Here is a 22789-nt window from a genome sequence, read left to right on the forward strand (position 1 = left end):
TAGTCATGTAGAAATACAGAGAGATATTCAAGAAATAATCAAGTAACTCAAAACAGTACTTTGGTGATTGTACTTATACTTTCCATCGCTGCTTGAATAGCTAACATGTAACAGTGTCGCGTGCCACAGAAGCACCCGGCCGAGCTTTCAGCGAGCACGAGCGCTCTTGGGTTTTTTACGTGCACGCGGGATTAGGCTACTCACAGCCGGCCGGTGAGAGTGAGGACAGGACACCGAGACAACGAGCGCATCCTTCCGTCCGTTGGTCCGCTTCAAACTGTCGAAAAAGATGTCTGCGATGAGTCCGTACCGAGAAACCAGGAGCTAACGGCTGCTCGAAAACTCGACCGTTGGATGTTAAGTTTGAAAGTTTTCCTTTTCCTGCGAGGATAAAGCACCGAGAGGGACAGGTGTCCTCGCGTCACCAGCGCGTATCCCCTTTCGCGCGTATCCCCTCTCCATCCCAGCGCGAGACTATAGCGCGACCGGGGGCTAGGAGGTTTAACTTTTTTATTGTTGTTACAAAGCTGGACTTTTCTGAGCCAATATGTTGTGGACAAGGTGGCTCGTCCTGCTGCTCTGCTGGGGGTCCACGAGCGGCGAGCAGCAGGCGGATGAGGCGCGCGTGGAGTCCCGCGTGGACTCCCGCAGACAGCGGTCCCCTCCACCGGTAGAGCCGCTGGATTTTGGGTTTGTACCGGCGGCGGTTTATGATACCCACGCTTACTACGAACCAGGGGCCGTGGGGATCCTCTTCCACGTTGTCCACGCGTTTCTCTACGTTATTCAACCGAACTCCTTTCCCAAAGGTGAGATTATTCCTCCTCCCCACTCATGCCCTCCTTCCTTCATCTTCACTCTGCGTCTTATTCCTCTCACACCTGTCAGGGCTTTACCTTTTCCTCTGGATACACAAGTCATTCTGGATGGCTCAAATTACCATTAAATAACCTACATGTGAATTATGTGTGTTCCTGTAACAGGTGTTACACTAATTTATGTGATTCAGAATTTTAGCTTTATTGTGACTGCAAATCATTTAATTAAGCGTTTTTGTGCCATATGCTCAGTAGAAAAAATATGATATACACAGTATACAGTAAATAGTAGGATATATTAAATTGATTTAATCGATGTGTCATTGTGTGGGATCCTAATTAATTTGATTATTTACACCTGTGTTTACGCTATGACAGACCGAACTGGGTGCTGTGAAAAGGGCCCGTCACTGTCACTGAGAAGGAAAACTTAACTCTCTGTGCATAAACCTGCCAAGCCATGACATGTGCTGAGGGGTCACGAGTCATAAAGGTTGGAAACCACTCTCCTGTCTATGGAGCATCACAGACTCTCTGACTGGCCTTGTTTTACGTCATAAACTAAACAACAAAGTCCAAAAAACACTGAAAAACCTCAAAGAGACGACTGTTGCAGGACTTATTTGCACACTGCAAATATCAACGCATGACTTCTCAAAAACTCTCTTTATTACGATGATACTGAATCAAAAGAGCACGTGCACGGAGGGACTGCATGCATGATGATATATGGTTTGTAGAGCTCATAAATGAGCAGATTAATGGGATCAATAGCTATCATATAGCTTATGAATGATCCTCTCATGGGGCCCATGCTTTAACATTATTGAGGTGATATCAGGTCTGTCACTTGGTCAATACATACATCGTGAATGTCACGCTCTTTGGGGTAGAAAACATGGATATATAGAGCCATAATCAACTCAAAGTGGTTTGTTTGTGTTCTGTATGCGCAGCTATGAGTGGTCACGTTGGAGGATGACATAGTGCAATAGGATTGAAGGTTTTAAGTTGCTGCCATTTTGGTGTCCAGGGTTAGTGCTGCTGGCTGGGTAATCAATTAGCAGATCAGCGATTAGAGGAGGCTTTCTCAGTCACCTGCATCACCGCGTAATACCTTAATCCACTGGACCATATGCTGCCACTGTCGGGGACTTTCCACTATGAATTACTGTCATACACATGAACAGGTAGAGACCACCTGGACCTCATGTCACACACTCATATATGATATTTACGCAAAAAACACAACACACGTACCTCGAGGTTCACTATTCGAGGGAAAATACAGCACAAGCACATTCTTTAGACGTTCGTCTGTGAGTCCAAAAACTTAAAAAGGATTGTTATGAATAATATTTATGTTACTCGAACTGCCTGAACATGTTTGCTAAGACCGAGTAAAAAGTTTTATGCAAAAGTTTGATTTAGTATGTCATCATACAGTGTACAGCCAAAAACTAAATGAAATATTTGCTCTTAATTTGACATTCATCACTATGCGACTCTTTTTACAACTAATTTTATACGGAGCATACTTTAGTATGCTCCCAAGAGTATTAGTAGACAAATGTTTTTTATATTCAATAAATAAATAATTTATGAAATAACCACCTGGTGAAGGCTATTTTTGAATACTCTGTGGGAATTAAATACTTGACAAATGAAAAGTACTTTGAGTATTTTCTCATTTAGTTAAGACCTTTAGTGCAAAATGAACCGTTTCAAGTGAATTTATAGAGAAAAAAACTAATAAATATTTCAAGTTATACACTGACTATGTTTAGATGCATGCACACAAATGCAGAATAATCACATCAAGACAACATTTTGATTTCACTACAAGCAGAATTCTTATCAATATAGATTTCCTGAGAAATTTTAGTTAGAAAGTGATTATTGTTATCAACACAATTGTGTATCAATATATCTTAATATATGTTTTAATCATGATTTGATTCAATTAAAAGATGATAAATGATCACATTGCATTCATGTCCAGCCTTATCTACTCATTCATGTTCAAACTGCTGACACTGAGTTCTCTGAAGAACTGGCTCTAATAGGGAACTCTCTGGTGTGACTCGGTGTATAGTGTTGTCTTTTAGAAGAGTATTTAGGATTTATAGTCTTATTAGGATCTGTTAACATTTTACATGTAATATACTGTCTGTATGTGAGTTATTGACAATAGTACTAACCAAAGAAACTACTTTTACTATGGACAAGTGTTCCACATTTTACTTTCACATCAAATGAAGTATATGTATTGCTCAGTATACGATATAGCTTTTAGAAAATGCGACAATCTTGTCTTGCATTGAATTGTGTCCACGATTGAGATAAGGGCTTGAGTTTATGTGTTAAATGGAGAAATGCAAATCAATGTCAGGTAGACTGAGGAAATGTCGTGGATTGATTGGTCTTGTCTGATCATTTGGATTGTCCGTGGTTGAGCAATCTCACAATGATTCTATGGCAACATCTCCACAAATCCCTGTTTTATTATTAATGTCATTAATGTTTCAGGTTTCGAGCTGCTTGTATCTGAGTTACTGCTGAAGGGTTCATCATTGGTTCCTGACCCGCTCATCCGTCTTTATAAATCTGTGTGACGGTTGTTTTTATGATGAAGAAGCATTTTGGACTCATTTACTGTGTGAGGAGGCCGTGTCTTATCCCTCTGCTACACACAGGGTAGATTAGAGGATTAGCATCCACAGGGCTAATGCTAACACTGCACAGCCAACGCTGCTACAGATGGCATTGTAACACACACACACACACATGTGTGTAAGCACATACGGGCATGCGCACATACACACATACTGAAAGTGGGTCATAGTCATGGTATTTGTCTGTTTGTCTTAATTACTGGGACTGATCAGGAGGCAAATGTCTTAAATCAGATCACAAACCCTAATGAGTTGTCTGATAAGGATATGTGTAAGGAAAGGGAGGTATTGCTGCCTCCAAAAAGTCAAGTTTTCATTTTGTATTCATCTTTTGTTGCCCTTTATGTCCTTCATGTACTAAAGCTATTTCATGCTTTCAACGTGTCCTTGTCGATGGGAGACTGGACAGCTTGTACTTTAGGTGTCTCTTAGACCTGAAACAAGAGACACATCGATTCATTAATAAGTCAATCCACAAAAAAATCTATTATTTGTTATTTGTTTTAAGCATTTTTTTTAGAAAAAGAAATCGCCATTTTATGCCTCTCAAATATTTGCAGATATTGTTAGACTTCCAGTATTTCACTATTATTAAGGAAACGATGGACGGATCAGTCGACAATGAAAGTAGTTGTTTCAGTCTCTCGTCTTTCTGTATCTTCACTTGAACGATGATTTCTTGTGGGAAGTGTTGAGTGCAAACAGAGAAAAAGATTACATAATCCTCTTAGTTTTGCTCCAGCTCACAGACGGCTGTGTAACTTTCTATAGCTCCTGGTGCCCCGAACATACATACTCTACTTATAGCCTTGATTGAGTAATAAGGTTATTTAAGTTATTTACATAACTGTGCTTAAGGCAAACCTGACGTGACCTTTGTCATCGCACCTTTTGAACTGCAGCCCACAACATCGTGGCTTGTAATAAAAACGACGTAGTAAAGCAGTGATCCTGGCTCTTCTACATTTTAGAGCTACAATCTCAGTTTGTCACCCCGATGTTAAACTAGTTTCAGAACCAATATCAATCAATTCAATGCCGTTCCATATGCTGTCTCGTGGTAACTTAAAGCAGTGGTTCCTCTGGGTTCATGGTAATTCCCAAAAAAGGAAGAAAAAAGAACATGGTGTGTTTTTTTAGGCTAAAAATCTTTGAGCGGATTGTATGTATCTCTGGTTAAACTGCTCACAGCTCATGAACCTGGTAGGAGGGGTTGCAAGTACACACTGCTAGTTAATGCTGGAGTCTTTCTCCGTTCCATTTTCCATTTTCCAACCATTGAATGTACTCTGAAACTTACATTACTCCAGTAGAGTAACTGCGATCTAACTTGCTTCCCCCAAAGGACGTTCAAAGGGTTAGAAGTCAGTCCCTGTCCAGACAGCTGGAGAGACTCTTCATCACATTGGCAGAGACCAACATGTGTATGTGAACCCTCGTCATCACTCCTTGAAGAATTTCAAGTGTGACGTTGTGGCTGTACAAAAACAAAAATCCATCTTATCAACAGTAAACAGTTTGTCCGTTTCAGGAGTGATCGAGTTGACTAATACACTTCCATCCACAATGAACCTTATTGGGGAGTGGATGCAAACACGTAGATGCCTTCGCTGCTTTGTGTGTGTGTGTGTGTGTGTGTCTGAGAGTGTTACCGTTAAATAAGGCCTTTAATGTAAATAGTATAGATTGTTGTCAGGTTACATGAGGCTGCGTTCACACCTTCCAGTAATCTCTCAGAGCGGGCTATATTTACACATTGCAGTAAGAAGGTAACTAACTAGCATCAGTGTTTGATGTTTCGCTGTTGACATATTTAGCCTTACAGTGGCCTGTGTGTGTTCTGTTGTGGATCCAATGTTTGCTTCACCTTGTTTAACTCTAGTAAACAACAAGAGCCTCACAACAGATGCTGAAAACATGTAAATGAAAGAAACGTATGCATGTGTTGGTATGAAATCGGTTCCTCGTCTTGCAGCAGACACATGGTGGGCAGTGGTGTGTTCATTCTTTCAGGTTCTTTATCCGTCCTCTTCCTTTCGTTTGCAGTAGCTACCTCTTATATTGGGTCACAGAACTAAGCTGTCTAAGCTTAACTGCCCCCGGTGGCTAATGCTAACTAAGTACCTGATCAACAACAGGTGGCATCGACATGACTCAGATGTGCTCATTATGCTTCATCTGCAGAGGTAAAGGAGGGGAGACGTCTTCACCCCGTTGTGACAGTCTGAGGCTTCCAGGTGAACCACGTTTATAAAACAGCTCTGAGTGAGACAGCCAGAGGAAGATGGTGCTGAGAGGATTATCCATATGGTCACAAAAGATATCCGAAATCTCAGCTCCTTTTACTCACCAGAAAGGCTTATTCTGAGACAGTTTTACTGTTAAAGCACAGACTTAAAACCTCACATGATTTACAAGCAGTTGCTTTGCAGCCAATCATTCAACAAACACACATAGAATCTCCCTAAACACTCCAAAGAGATTGTGGGTATACACAGTATAACAACCAAAATGTTTAGGTATTCTTGTGGCCAGTATGTAGGTTTGTTTCAGTATTTGCTATCTAAATGCTGAACCGTCTCAGATTTAATTTTCCTTCTTTAAAATTAGTTTTTTTTTAATTGTGTCCCCAATTAATTCAAAGATGTCACCGCGGACTCTGAAGAATTATAATAGAAATGTTTCACTTCACTGTTCACTATTTTCTGACATTTTAATGACAAAAAGATTCAAATCAATCGGCAGATTAATCCGTGATGAAAATGAACATAAATTGCAACCCCATGTGAGAGGATGAACAAAACAGCATAGGACACAAAGAGACAGTAATAGTACTTTAATTCAGCTAATTTACTGGAACATTAAAGTGAGAAAAACAAATCTAGTCACTTTTCAGTTACATGTGCTTTCTCACCTCACCTGAGGGTCAGCAGGTGCGCAAGCAGGAGGCAGAACAGACACAATGTGTGTGTGTGTGTGTGTGTGTGTGTGTGTGTGTGTGTGTGTGTGTGTGTGTGTGTGTGTGTGTGTGTGTGTGTGTGTGTGTGACAGCTGTGTCAGCATTTACATGCTAAACTGGCCTCCATCTGCTTGTTGCCGTTTGCAGTGGCACCCACTGTTCCAACCTGAGAGGACTTGCTATACGACAATATCACATTCTTAAAAGACAAAAGTAGTGTGAGGCATATTTCTTCAATCACTTGTCGATATCTGCAGCTGAGCACGAAAGGGGCGGGGCGCCAACTATTCGATATGGGAGATCTGATAAACCGATAACAAACACTGGAAAATATTGCCTTTACTAACTATGCAACTATTCAGATACTGTGCTGTGTATGTCCACATCAATAAGGTGGAAGAAGTATTCAGATCTTTACTCCAGGACTTCAGGTAAAAGCCTTGAATTCTAAATTCGACTTAAGTAAAAGTACTTATCATCTGGCCCATTTCAGATTATAGTTATTGCCGCATTGATATGTAAGCATCACTAACTAATTGGCCCTTTTCACAGCAGCCACTTTGACATGTAGTTGCAGGATGAACACAGGTGTAACTGATACAACTGATGAAGGTCCCATTCTATTTGATGTCACAGCCATTGCAGTGAGCCGGCATGCACAATACCAGGCAATACCCAGCCCACCTAAATGGAACAGGGCCATAATTATGTAATTACATGTCAAAATGGCTGCTGTGAAAAGGGCCTATTTTAAGTACTTTATAGACTGCTGGGTAGCTTACATAATCTGCAATAGTATCAGTATCAGAATTTCTTAGTTTATTATTTTTTGCCGTTCTAAAAAGTGTAGTAGTGCAATATTTTCTTCTGAAATGTAGTGAAGTAGAAGTATAAAGTACCAGAAAAGGGAAAATACAAGCATCACGAAATTGTACTCATGTACAGCACAAACATACATGTAGTGTGAATGAGTTTGTGTGTGTGTGCATGCATACAGGTGTTCTTGTTAGTGTGTGTGTGTGTGTGTGTGTGTGTGTGTGTTAGAGACGCATCGATGCACCCAGTCTCTTCCACACAGTGAGGCCTACAGCGTATTAATTAAACACTGATATCGGATCGGTACTCTGTATTGGCCGATACCAGAAGCCAAGGTATCATATCGGGACTGAGAATGTTGGATCGGTGCATCCCTAGTGTGTGTGTGTGTGTGGGAGGAATCAGTGTTCCCCTGCAGAGTAACAGTGTGGGTGAGTCCCTCACCATCCAGGTAGGCTTAGTGATGCCTGACCCACATAAATACACAGACAGCTGGACCAGCCTGCAGTCCTCGCTGGCAAACTACACAGTTCAAACAGCTTCCGCAAAAACACACAGCTGTCAGATATATGAGGAAATACATTCGCAATACTTTTCCTCGGAAATTAAAATATGAATCCTCATAATCTCAGTTGTCTGCTCATGAACAGATAAATGGATTTTTCACTCCAGTGAAGCTTCTCAAACGTTACACAGGAAGTGTTTTTGATTGTGTGTGATATTGGCATATGAGTCGTACACCGCCCGTAAAACACTGTTGCGCAAGTGATTATAATTACATTTCTGCAGATTGAAAGACTTAAGCGTCGACCTTTCTGTTCTATTTGTTTTTCAGATCTGATTGTTAAAGTCATTCAACAAAACATGGGAGGAATCAAAATAGAAGAATGGAGAAAGGTACGTTTGATTTAAGCTATAATGGAGATTAACTTAATCATGTTGTTAAGCAGTGTTTGGATATAATAATATATAACTGTAATTGTTGATTTGATACTTATGAAAGATTTTGTTTCTTGCAAATTCAAAAAAATGCACCTTCGATGTATAGAAATTTAATTTGACTTTTTTCATCTTTTATTCTACCTTGACTCATGATGTTGTCTTCAATTCCCTCTTTAGAAATTGGAATTTTGCTGCCTCTTAAACTCTTGGCTGTCACACTGACCCTGTTTTGTTTGTCTTTCTTTCCCTCTTGCTACGGCTTTGTGTGGGAATTTGTGTGTGTGTGTGTGTGTGTGTGTGTGTGTGTGTGTGTGTGTGTGTGTGTGTGTGTGTGCACGTGCGCTTGTTGGTCTGCATCCGTTCGTGTGCACGTGCTATGGGGTCACAGCCAGAAAATGTGGTCCTGTTACTACAGGTAAACTCCTCATAACATTGTGTTCCCATAATACACACTACAATGTCATAAAAATGATCCAGCGAGGGAGAACGGTGATTGTATGAATCTTCTCCTCCTGCAGATGATCCACTACGAAGTCGGATTCCTCATATGTGCGACCATCGGTGTCACCTTTCTGATCCTCACTCCCATCATCGGCATGTGTTTCTGTGTGTGTCGATGCTGTGAGAACTGCGGAGGGGAGATGCACCAGAGACAGAGAAAGAACGTCGACTGCCAGAGAGGTTTCTACACCGCGTCGCTCATCGCCACCTCCATCTTCATTGTGTGAGTCGCTCCTTTCAGCCTTTATCATATTATCTTGTTTATCAACACTATGAGGATTAGTTTTCCCTTTTCATGGGAGAAATTAAGGTATTATGACAGTGACTCTGTTCTCACTGTGTGCATTCTGGGTTTCTAGATTCTGATGAGTTGTTGGAAAGTGGATTTTGGATATACTGAGCTGGGTACTGGTAAAAGTATTTAAATATAGACCTCGACTTGCATATATTTTCAACAAAAAGGGAAACATGTCTTGCTAAACTTTAAGTCGTAGATCCCAAAGCAACCAGTACACAAATGTTTTCTGAATTTGACGACTATGAACCACAACATTCCTGGTTCAATTCTGGCCAGACACCTGTGTTGCATTCTTCTCTCCTTGATTTCCTGCCATATCGGTGCAATTTGTAGTAAACGCTACAATTGACAACAAATGTCCCTACAATGAGCTTTATAAAAAATGAACTGACATTTCTCATTACTCAGTGATACCAGATCAAAAGTAATTATAAGTTCATTGTGAAATTATTTACACAAACACAAATTATGCAAAAACTCATGGGGTATACACACCTTTTGCATGCGCATGTGTATTTGTATGTGGGTTCCACCGATTTAGCGTCAAACTCCTGTAATGTAGCTTCGAGAAGAGATGACAAGCGGGCTAACAACCCCAGTGACATCACTCGAGGCAGTTTATCAGATTTTGAGCTCCCTTTGAAGCCACAAAATATTACGCAATTATTTTTCTCACATATGCAGTGGTACTCCATAAGACCTGTAAACAGAAGTTTGATGGGTAAAGTCCGTGAAGTTTCACTTTCACAAAAATGCTCACATTCAGACTGGGACTTCCCGGCCGTTAACCTGTAGTGCAGGAGAAACACAATCCAAAGTGAGCAGGACAGTTAGGTGTCACTGATATCACTTGGCTGACTGTGAGAGGCCTCTCTGTCTGAATGAGTGCTTTCACATCACAAACACAAAACATGCATATATGAGTACATACAGCAGTTTGTGGCCATTTGGAGATATTATCTCAGGGTTTGTTGTCATGATTCTTGCATCGTCTCTCACACAGAAGATTCTTTCTGTTGCTTCTTCTGTCGACATTGAGTCAAATCTTTTGCTCAAGGCTCAGCAGAGGGAAAGAGATTTGTTATCTGGCAGGTAAATGAAATCCCTTCAAAAGAAAAGGAATCATTTCCAAGTTCAGGAATAACCAAAACATCACAGTAATAATTCACTTTAACTCAGCTGAAAGTTTGCATGTCATCAGCTCAGCACCGCGTCAGACTTCATCACTCTGTGTTGTTGTCAAAACTTTGAATTATCGCGGCATTATCCGTCCTGCTTTCTTGATTTATTATCGTAAGTTCGCTCCAGTATATTACAACACATTAACGTTAATAAACTTGAGATAAGTTAATATCCATTTGAATTAATTCCTTGTTAAATATTTACTAAACATGAAGGAGATGGATTGTAGAGGAGTGGAAGATGCCTCACATAATAATTTTAAGCTTGAAGGAAAGTGAGATGTGGATTTTCCAAAATAAGCTAAAGTATTAGCTGTAAATCGTGTAGATCTTTCCCAAATCTGTTCATCTTACTCAACTGACAACAGTCAGGACAAAGAAAGACTTAAAGACAGGTGTGTTGGATAAATGACTTTGATCAAATGTGTGAGCAGTTTATAATGACCCCTCTACCTGATTACCCTGCATTCATGTGATAAACAGTCAGATCTAAAAGGATAAGCAGAGAGAGCGACATGGAGACAAAGAGAGACTTGCATCTTTTTAAAATCCACATTTCAGATTGAGATGTGTAATAAAAAAAGAGAAATGCGTCTTTGCAGGCCGGTCACATCTCTTTGAATTCTCCAACAGTGACTTTTGAAGCCCATGGAGCCGAACTACACCTTAATGTAGCCATGCTGCCCTCTGCTGGTCAGTACTGCTCACTGTCTTTACTTTACTGATCCTGTGTGTGTGCTTGTGTTTCAGTCTGGGTGTGCTCATTGCCTATGCTGCCAACCATAATGTCAGCACACAGATTAAGAGCACTCGGAGGCTCATCAACACCAACATGAGAGACCTGAAGACGTTTGCTAACAACACACCTGCGGTATGCCCTCTCACACACACATACACACACACACACAAACACATGCGTTCCCATTTAAAAGACACACACAATAATTCATGTTTGGATGCTTAATGTGTGTCTTCTGTTGCAGCAAATTGATTACCTGACAGCCCAGTACACCACAGCAAAGAACAAAGTCCTATCAGACCTGGACAGTAAGAATTCAGACTGTTTACATACTTTACTTGTTTAATGTCCCTCGCGTTGTTTGCCTGTGTCTCCCCGTGTTTACCTACAGTGGCAATATAAAGCTGTCGTGTTGTCATAAAACCGTCTGCTCTTCCTGTGTTTCCGGACAGACATTGGACCTTTGCTGGGTGGGAGGATCCACAGTCAGCTGGAGAAAGAGGTGGTTCCCTCACTGGACACTGCGCTGCGTATGGCAGGAGGTAACACACACACTCTGTATGAGCTTTTCATACGACCACCTGTTCAGTCCAAGCAGTGGAGACGTAGTATCACAATGCAGTGCTGATGCTGCTGCTGCTGCTGCTGAAACATCTAATTGGTGATATTGATTTTGAAATTCAAGGATAAATCTCTTCAGCCAAGAACTATTTTTGTTTGAATGTAAAAGTTTGTTCATGTTTTCTGTTTTATAAAATGCTCAGAAACCTCCGAACACGTAAAAACTGCTAAATAATACACTTTTATCATGTTGAATGTTACTTTGAACTATTCAACATGATAAAGTATTCCTTATTTTGCTGAACTGAAAATGAAATTGCGACCCCATTGCAACATAAATCTATGTATAAATCTATTATTATTGTCTGCACACTTTTTGTGTGACGCTACATGATTTGTTTTTATGTGCAGTTTCCTCTCATGTGGTTTCATTACTACAGAATCCCATTGTGTCTTTTAAGGGCACGTCCTCACCATGTTTTACTTTCCGTTTTTCCTCTTTGATTTCCTTTTATCTAAAGCAAAAGTTGAGAATGCCATCAAAGGTAATCAGAGCTGAGATGCCCTGTAAAACGTCTCCTATCGTGTTTTTTGTGGTATTGTGGTATTTTGGTTATTGTTGTAATTTGGGTAGTTGTGTGGATTGTGAATGTGTGTTAAAATAAAATGTATGACGCTCACCAGTTTGACAATACAAAATAACACACTCTTCCTCTCTCCCCTGTAGCCATGCGGGAGACCAAAGAGGCCCTAGAGAACGTCAACACCTCCCTGGAGGTTCTCCAGGAGGGGACGGGGATGCTTCAGGCCAGTCTGTCGGGGGAGCGTGCCTCTCTGTCCAACACCTTGTCAGACCCTGCCTGCACTAATGGAGCTGTGTCTCACACCTGTAACACCATCCGATCCACGCTGTCGCAGCTGGGAATCAACGCTGACTTCTCCACGGTACTGAGGAATTATCTGACACATGAGATTAGAATGAAATAAATGGAAAAAAAACATTTTAGTTGTCATCTTTACTAATCTTCACTCTTTTTCTCTCTGTGTCTGTCAGCTGCCAGACGTCACTCGTGCCTTGGAAAATGTCAATACAGTCCTGAAAACGGACCTCAGCAACATTGTACAAAAGGTTAGCCTCTGTCTCCAGTTTATCAGCATCCTCCTGCTCATTGTTGTCACTCTCTTTTTCATATTCTTACGAAATACACCCTAGAAATGGTTATATATGTTTCTAAATCATCCTTTCTCTCTTCCTTTCCACCTCCAGGGTTACTCATCCTTTAATAATACACCAAATCTGGTTAAAGAACAAACTAAAAACATTGTCTCAGGTACAGAAGTGTGTATGTATGTATGTATATATATGTATGTACACTGTACTGTATGTATGTTTATTTAGTTCGCCGAACAAATACAGTGTTTTCCCTTCTTTACAAATGAAATGAGATTCAGTCTGATTGTGGTATTTCACTTTCGTATTTGTTCTTCTCTCGCCTTCACCTTGTGAATGATGAAACCACAGCTCTACCTCGTAAGTCCTTCTTTGTCCCTTTTCACTTTCTGTGAGACTTTTCTCAATGTTGTCACCTTTGTACTGACAGGCCTTCTAATTGATATTGTTTGTTTGTGTGTATAGGAGTAAAAGGTATGCTGGATAAGATTGGCATAGAGATCAACAGCTTCTCAAAGATGTTCCCAGTGGAACCTTCTCTGGTCAATTTCACCATTTTCCTCAACGAAGGACAGAAAAATATAGAGTCCTATTACCCACAGATGGACCAAATGGACTTCTACAGGTTTGTGCATGTGTATTTGTCTGTGTACATGTATCAATCAGGTCGTGGGAACACATATCGTGGGGAAAATATGTATTGTATTCATAATTATGACATGGTTATGGTGAGGGTAAATTCATGTTAATCAATGCAGTGTCCTCGCAAACGACAGCACTAAGTGTGTGTCTGTATGTGTCTGTGCCGCAGGTGGGTCGGCTGTGTGGCAGTGCTCTGCATGGTCGTCCTGGTCCTGGCCTTCAACATCCTGGGGCTGCTGTGTGGCACCTGTGGCTACGATAAGCAAGCTACACCAACAACACGAGGCTGCCTATCGAACACCGGCGGCAACCTGCTCATGGCGTATGTTACTAAGACCACTGTTTTATTGCAATGGCTTTCATCAGAGGGCCATAGGCTTAATCACCATTCTGTTACCTCATTCGGTGATGGATGGCGACTTAACTGACTTTTATTTCAGTTAAAATCTTTGACATTATTACTTTAATGCTCAGCTAATTTGAAGTGACCAACAGCAGATGTTTGCACTATAGAACATTTGTTTTCTCTCTATAGACATGTGATCAAATGTGACAAAAGTTCAGTTTCGTTCACCCGTTTGTCCCATAATTGACCATTTTTGCAGCTTTGCCCTGAATGAATGATGCATTCTGCCAGTAAACAGTTATTCTTAGCAGATACCTACTGATGTTTCTGTGTGATTGTGTTTCACGTACTCTGCCTCTGGCTCTTTCAGTGGGGTGGGCTTCTCTTTCATCTTCGTCTGGGTGCTGATGGGCATCGTGACCACCCTGTTTGTTGTTGGTGGCAACGTGGAGAAGATGATGTGCGAACCGCTCGCTAACCGACAGCTGTTCAAGGTGTTAAAAACAAACTTCTTTCCCGAATCATCTTATTTTGACTCTCCCCTCTGCCTTTCTCTGTGTTATTTTAGAAAGCATTTAATCTGAGCGGGATTGTGTTTAATAACGTACAACGCGGTGGTCTTTGTGTGTGTGTGTGTGTGTGTGTGTGTGTGTGTGTGTGTGTGTGTGTGTGTGTGTGTGTGTGTGTGTGTGTGTGTGTAGATCATAGACACACCATTCCTGGTTCATCCCGCCAAGAAGAACTTCCTTCCAGGGATGCTGTTTCAGAATCCCAACATTGACTTGACTTTGGGAAGCATGTACAGGTAACATGCCAACAGCTAATACTGTACATAATGTAATTGAAGCTCATTGTTTACTGTGTCTTGTGACTGAAAGTGAAAAGAAAAATGAAACAAGATAAATAATGTTAATGAGCTGCATATTATGCCTCAAAGTAAAAGAAAAATAAATAATGTTTTTTCTAATTTTGACTCAAATGTTTGTCTTTTGTCTTTGTAGGGACTGCTATGAGAACAACGGTCTGTACCATTCTCTGCAACTGGAGACCATGTTCAACATCAACTCCTTCCTCAACAGAACTGTGGTGAGTGTCAGTTTACTGAGTAGGAAATACTGATAAAAGTCTGTGTTAAAGTCTGTGTGAATGGTAACTTATCCGTTTGAATGTGTGGTTCAAACAGTACAACAGGGATCTGGCCAAAGTGTTTGAGAGTGTGCAGGTCGACCTGCATGACATCACGCTGCTTGAGCAGGCCGGCAGAGACAGCCTCTTCAACTTCGCCAACTCTGGAGTTGGAAATATCGACTATGAAGCCTACCTGGCTGAGGTAATCTGTGTGTCTGTGTGTCTACAGTACCTTTTCTACTAAATTGAGTCTTGGTTTTAGTTAAGGTCAGGCTAAGCCTCCAGGACTTTAATGTAAGTTACTGTAATGTCCACGCCGTTGACAAAACGTTAGTGCTGTTCTCCTTTCATCTGATTGTTTTTGTGTCAAGGTTATTTCAATAAACTAAACATGAGCACAGCTGTTGTACTATGAAATAAATAAATATTTTATCAGCTAATCTTTTGTACAAATACAAAAAGTTTTCAGCTCAATTTTTTGTTAACATAATTTTGGGCAAAAATTTCTTATTCAGATTGTGCATCTCCAGACTGAAGGAGGGAATTTACAACTGTATGAGCCTTTGTTTTTTGATTTAGGTCACTAAGGGAGTCACTCTCGTGGATCTCCTCTCCTACTCGACTGACCTGGAGGCTCAGGCCGACCTAACGGTGAGTCTCATTATTATCTCACCAACAAATTACAGCAACGGCATGATGCTGCTTTTATCATTCAAATGATGAAATGATGAAGAAATAATGTTTTACATACATAATACACATTGCTTTGGATTATTATGCAGGTTACACCTGTAGTACTGCTGTAAAAAAAGTAACTGCTTAGAGTGACTAAGAGGTATAATCAGTTTTTATATTTGTCGGCTGCAGTGATCTGTCACATCTAGTTTTAACTTATGATGCTCGAGTGCTTGTGAAAGTATTTGGACCCAGGGAGTTGGCTTTAGAGATTCTGTTTCATTTGTTTTTGAACCTTGATTTAATCTTGACATGTTAAAGAAATATTCTTAAACCAACAAACCCAAATATACAGTTGGACAGCCTCTCTGGAAAATAATTTCGCTTCATGCTCAGTTGGTCTGAACAAGCTGCCCATTCACCCTGAACACACACATTTATGGCACATGCATCGTACATAGTACAGGAACTATGCCGTTTAAAGGCACACGGGACATACCACAGACGGATTAGTGTGTGCTTGTATTTCTAAAGCAGGAAGGAATAATAAATAATTTAATTGATAGTCATTACCTGATTATCCTCAAGATTTAACTGCAACAAACTGCTGCATCCTCTGCTTTTTGTGTGTTTGTTTACAGCCACGTGGTGCTCTGGAGAACGCACTGAAAGGACACGCCAGCAGTATCAGACAGATTCACAGAGAACATGTGGTTCCCATGGAGCAAGCAATGGTAATCAACTCTCTCATCAAACACATTAAACACTTACACGTCATACATATGCACAAGCAAATACACACAGATCTGCTCCTATGTCCAAAAAACACCTTCCTTCTACTGACAAAGTAAATAAACATACAGTATACTACTTTATGAGACTCGACTTAGCAGAAACCATCTTGTGCCGCATCTTGGAGCAAACAACATTTGTAATGCTCTTGTTTAAGGCTTATCTTAACAGAAAATGTCAGATAATGTACAGCAATGTACCTTATTTCTCTATAACAAACAAATTGTTAGGATAGATAACATAAAAATCACATTTAAAGAGTGTAAATAATCAGATCACAAGTTTAAGAACAAACAAAATGGAAGTATAATCCTTTTATTTGTTAGCCGCTCTCTTTACTTATCTTCTCTCTTCTTCCTTTTTGTTCGGTAAATGGTAACAGAAATATGTCAAAGCGCGGGTAAGCCACTGTTATATCGCATATATATATACATATATATATATATGTATATATATATACATATATATCGCAACATGACAGTGTTCATGTTGCGTGTTTTGTCATAGGAGTGTTGTTAATGTTGTGACAGCGGTTACGTGATGTGATGGCGTTTTTTGTTAATGGGTCATTTAGAGACGCAGTTATGGTTTGTTTGGTGACAGTTTCTCTCCTCACACAGAGTACACTGAGCCAGAGTATCAAGCAGCTGCAGAGGATGTCCAGTGACCTGCCGGTGAGGAAGCAAACAACGATATTACAGATCATTGTATTACCATCACATGTTGTCAATAATATATATAATAATTTACTGTATTAGCACACAGACAATGCCATCTACTTATCAAACATGCAGAACACTTCCTATTAACTTCTGTATTGTCATCTGAACATAAACAAACTATTCACACTTACTTGCTTAATTGTCTCATAAGTGCAAATTAATCTCGTTCTCTGTCTGTGTCTTTTAGGTCAAGGTTACGAATATCCTGAGTGCCATCGATGCAGCAGAGTACCTCATCACTCATAACGCCTCCCATGTGGTGAAACAGGTATTAAAAAGATAATTACAACAAACTGTATTATATGAGTGATATGTAACTGTGCACACGTGGATACAGCTTTATCTATTTATTGCCACATTTGTGGCCAAAAACGGCGATATTCATCTAAAAACTTGTTTTGATAAGTTCCTCAGCTCCCACACAACAGTAACTTCTTGTATTACAACACAAGTTTGATTGACCTGAGCAGAAACAGCACTATAAGAACAACTTTAAGTTACTCAGTATTTTATCTTACCGTAGGAATCCACACGAACCCTCCACAGACTCCCGTCACACATTTGCTGACATGTTTTCCTCTCTGTTTGTTCCTCTCTAGGAAACAAAAGGCTACACACAGAGCTTGGTGGGATACTTCAAACAGTATACAGAATGGGTTAAGAACTCGGTGAGTATACCACCAGTTTTCTATGTTGTATAATATTGACGTCTCCTTATAAAGTTTACAGGTTGATAATTCACAGCAGAGACTTTATCAGCAGAAGGGAAGAGTGTAATTGTACGATGCAAATTGAAACCCAAAGTAAAAGTGTTCCGTTAGTGTTGGATTCATACTTGATTATAGTGAGAGAAAAGTTAAACTATCAGCAATCGAGCTGCACTCTTAAGAGTCAACCGGGACCCTGTTAACAGTTAGTTTTAAAATGTGTTTTGGGGCGATCGGATCAGCAGTGGACAGCGCTAAATACAAGTGTAAATGACCACCAAGGCACATTGTGATCTGACAGAGTTCTCACAGTTCCTTAAAAAGCCGTAAAGGCCATAAGTGGTATAAAAATGCTTTCAAAAGTCTTATAAAAGCTAAGACATTGTAAGTAGGATTTCATGAATCTTGTGACACAATGACAAAACACCAGTCATACAAGTCAAATAAGGGAAAAGTCTTAAATCCAAGTCACCCTGTCTGATTACTCAAGGCACTCATCGATGTGGTCCGGGACCCATTTGACAACATACCTTTTGTAAGCTGCGTTCCAAATCGCATACTTTTGCTTTTTGCTTTAAGTAAGTACAGCAGCTGCCCTTACAAAGGGCGTTCTGTTGCATGCAGTATGCATTCAATTGGGACACACTACTTCCACATATCATGGCACCTTGAACTGTGACCCTGTTGCTCATATATCTGCTGCACAGAGGCTTGTGGGTCAGAATAACCAGAAAAGCACGCTGGCTTGCATACTGCAATGTGCGACCTGATGTAGGAGAACATCCTGGTGTTTTTGACATACTGCGTTGACATACTATGTGTTTTGACATCCAAAATATTTTTCGGGCATACTAAATAGTATGGTAGAATGGGTATTGTAACGCACAGCCGAACGCTTATGTGCCATGATGCGTCCAGACGTGGATGAAACAGGAAAATACATCATCAAATACGTCATATCCAGTTAGTTATCAAAATCGCGTACGCTGTCTTCGTCCACGACTTTTGACAATTTCGAAAAAAGCTCACAGAGATGCATAACAAGTGCTTCAAACATCTTGGACAATTTGTTTTGCCTGGAACCCAAAATAAATAGACCCAGTCTGTATGGTTTTGATTTCTAGACTAGCCAGGGAAGTGGATTACTGCCTCCCGTCATTTAAAAACAACAATGTATTTGGTTTTAGCAAACGGAAATGATGCACGTGTCTTTTTGCGTATAGAGCGGAGAAGCGATCCCAAGTGGTCACTTGAGATGCATCTGGAGACGCATGCAAATGCCAGGTGTGAACCGATGTATTTAGAGCTGTCCACGTGTGATCGGATCACCCAAGACGCACGTTAATGTGAAGTGGAAACAGGGCTCGGATGTTCAGTAAATCACGGAAGCTTTAGAAGTTCTCTGATTGTAACCAGATTATTTAAACAGTCCAAGAAGCCACTTTGATTTAAATTGAACATCTATAATAAGAAGGTTGAGGAGAGATCATCTTCCACTGCTGCACCATACTCATCAAGTTATGGTTTGACGTTTGACGTCATTCATGCGTACACTGTAATCTATACTTTGGGTTTTCTGGTGTCTTTTTCCCCTACAGTTGACTTCAGAGGTGGCCCAGTGTAAACCCATCAGTAACATTGTGGACAGCATGGAGATAGTAGGGTGCAGCTTCGTAGTCGACTCAGTGGTAAGGCACCAGAACACTGTGGTTATCTGTATGTGTGTGTGTGTGTGTGTGCGTGTGTGTGTGTGTGTGTGTGCACTGATTCATTGCACAGCTGTATGTACAGTACATGTCCCCCCACATGTATTTGGATTTCAACTAGAAACATAAACGGCTCTTTGACGGTTTGAGGGAGCTCTGGGTTTTTGGGAGTGATGATGGCTGTGGAGCCATTCGGGCCTCACGTACGGGAACAGTATGTTCTCAGGTCTCCGACACACTCGCTCACACACACACTGAGATGAGATAGGGTCTGTTTTGAGGCAGGAGGGGGAGTAACATACACATAGATTCCTCACTGTTTTCACTCCTACCCTGAGGAGTTGTAAAGTTTTTTTATTTACATATCAGCTGTATATCGTGTGTGTTTGTGAGAGCTCAAACAAGTCACAGACTGTGGTCAATATAAATATAAGGTTTGTTTTGTACATCAGCGCTCCAGCAGTGCCTGGAGCCTCTGTATGTGCTGTATGTGTGTACGAGTTTATATTTATATGTTCCGTCCTATTTGTGCCTGGTGAAGTGTACATTTCTTGTACATCCATGTGCCTTTATGTGAAAACCGCGGGGCTGCAACTAACGATTATCAATTCATCTTTTTAACTCTATAAAATTGTGAAAAGTGCCAAATGAGTCCTTAGGAAAGTTTTTGTGACCAACACTAAACCAAAATAGAAAATATGAAGCATGGTGGAAAGTAACAACACTTACATTTGAATACTGTACAATTACCACTTTATGCCACTTTATAGTATAGTATACTAATATAGTACTTTCTTACTGCATCACTATTATCTGAGTATTGTAGGCACTGTACTAGTTACTTCACTGACTTAGCATAAAAAAACATGCATTGAGTAAGAGTAGTAGTAAAACTACTCAAAATACTACTATGTGTTATTTCTATTATTGCTTTTACTTTCTACTATTACTACTATGAAGGATCTGAAAACATCTTCTACCTCTTAAATGATGAATCAATTCATCGACTAATCTTTGAAACATATGTTAGCACTAAAAATCGAATTCAGATTAAAGTTTATTTGAGTGCGAATGAATCAAAGGTTAACTGGACGTGTTTTTCAGAACACATTCTGGTTCGGACTGGGAGGCTGCTGTGTCCTCCTGATTCCCAGTATCATCTTCTCCATCAAACTGGCCAAGTATTACAGAAGGATGGACACAGAGGACGTCTTTGAAGAGTGAGTCCAAACACACGCTCACATTTTGTACATACAGCCACAGACAGAAATGATGTTAGTAGTCCTCGTAGTTTTTTCTGAATCTTCTCTGTAGATTAAAAAATAATTAATTAATCCTCTTCTTTCCTTCTCTCTGTCATTATTCCTGTGATTCTCCTCATATTTTCTCCTCGTGTTATTTCCGCTCTCGCTCCAGAACCTCTTACCCGTGGCTTGTTGCACTTTGATGTTTGTCTGCTCTTCACACGTCTTTTCGCCCTCTTCCACGTGCCCATTGCCTGTTTGGTACGGAGTACTTCGATTTTTGGATCCCTTCACATCTTTCTTGCACCTTTTTTTTACCGCAAATCTGAAATTACAAGCATGGTCTTCCTCTCTTTGCATGGATCTTCATCTCACCATCTTCTCCTGCGTCTTCCTCCTCTTTTCCGACTTTAATACCGAGGATCACTCCATCCTTGTTGCTTTCAGCGGAGTCTTCCCATTCTCTTCCTCACCTGTCCAACCTCGCTCTTGTGTTGCAGTATGGGTAATACAGGTAATCATGGTGAACAAGTGTGCGATATCCACGGAGACCTCGCTGTGGTCAGGTACGAGCAGTGTCTCTGCTTGCATGCATGCCGCGGTGTTAATTGGCGGAGGGATATTTTGGAGAGTCTGCAGACATTTGCTACATTTCTCAACAGACTTTGACTTTTTAAAGAATTCCCCATGTGTGTATATATATATATGTGTCTGTCTGTGTGTGTGTGTGTGTGTGTGTGTGTGTGTGTGTGTGTGTGTGTGTGTGTGTGTGTGTGTGTGTAGCTCTCCCTATTGTGACACTCTGACCCGGTTCCCTCGGGCCTCTGCTCCACCGAGCAACTCCGACTGGTGACCCAAAAGGAACTCGTCGATGAGGTAGTGACTGACCGTCAGGTATAACTTTGCACTAACCGTCATCCAACAACGCTAACAAACAATTAAAACCATCTGAGAATCACCAGCCATTTAATCATCATCAGTCTGATTTCACCCAGGAGATTTTTTTTCTTCTTTCTATTTTTTCTTGTTTTCTTCATCCTTCATCCATCACCGTTACATCACATGTACATTCAAACGCCTGGGACTCAAGAAGAAAAAGTTCCTCATGATGGAGTTAAGAGGAAGACACCGTTATACTCTAGACACTGTCTCCAAACTGTGTGTAGTTATGACCGACTGATTTCCGTGTTTGTCCTCGGACATCCTGCAGGAAGAAGAAGCATTTTGTGGTTTGAAAGTATTGATTTGTGTGTTTGACATGCTGGTGTGTGTGCTGTGAAAAACAAATCTGAAGTTGTGCAGGAAATTGAGCGTTTTACATAAACATAAAACATACACGCAAAGATATCATAAATACAGACCTAGGCCTTTTAAGATGGCGTTAAGTAATGGCTGATACATTTCTTTCGGTGGACTATCCGATTAACCCGATATTTTTTTGCAAGATTTTGAATAAATATTTAGAAAAAAAATATGATTGTATAGAATAGATGATACCATCTTGTGCCTTTGATGTAGAAAAACTAAGGCCCTGAAATTAATGATTTTTCTCTAACTCTATTAACATTATGGGAACTTCATCCACTTTACCAATAAGTACTAATAAGTAAGGAATATAGATAAGAAATGTTGCAGTTGTGAATTATTTACATTATTTACATCTGCAATTTGTATTTGTTTGATCTATCCTTCTACAATCTTGTCACAGAAAAGGCAATGCCAGTTTTTAAGTCAGGCTAAAAGAAAAAGTCTCCTTCTAATGTGATTTTATTTTGAATTTTCTGAGTAGATTTTCATTTTCTCTTTTTCCACAGTGGACAAGAGAACTGGAACTGATATTTCCCTCGTGGTAAGTGCCACACCTCTCTTCAGGAATAATAAAAAAAGAAAACACACTGTTTGACAACTAACTTGGCTTCTCGCTTTTCTAGGATCTCTGAACTTTCCAGCTTTCCCATTCAGCTCTTGTAACTCTTTCAAGGACCAAAGGGAAGAACAACAACAATCAGGAACTGTGTGGTGAGGGAGTCCCACTCCCCGTTACCCCTTCAAGCCATTTGGCAAGGACCTCAAATGCCAGCCAACTATAATTTATCAAGTATTTTCTCATGCACGTTCAGCACGAGCATCAGCAGTCCTCCTCGTGTGTCATACTGTAGATCATCA

The 22789-nt window shown here is 40.4% G+C and overlaps 1 protein-coding gene across 1 annotated transcript; it reads left to right on the plus strand.

Moving 5' to 3' along the window:
* Positions 1-547: 547 nt before the first annotated feature.
* On the plus strand, positions 548-21476 carry prom1b (prominin 1 b; the record flags this gene model as incomplete). The annotated part of the gene is made up of 25 exons (XM_079160282.1): positions 548-809; positions 8104-8165; positions 8599-8625; positions 8729-8934; positions 10941-11061; positions 11174-11237; positions 11382-11471; positions 12218-12435; positions 12545-12619; positions 12758-12821; positions 13127-13286; positions 13473-13625; positions 14020-14143; positions 14351-14454; positions 14651-14735; positions 14833-14979; positions 15357-15428; positions 16094-16186; positions 16865-16918; positions 17154-17234; positions 17566-17634; positions 19272-19361; positions 20484-20599; positions 21124-21189; positions 21407-21476. 25 exons carry the CDS (start codon positions 548-550, stop codon positions 21474-21476), a joined length of 2673 nt encoding a protein of 890 aa, XP_079016408.1.
* Positions 21477-22789: the final 1313 nt, after the last annotated feature.

Source organism: Pholis gunnellus (assembly GCF_910591455.1).
Source record: "Pholis gunnellus genome assembly, chromosome: 5".
Taxonomy (NCBI): Eukaryota; Metazoa; Chordata; class Actinopteri; order Perciformes; family Pholidae; genus Pholis; species Pholis gunnellus.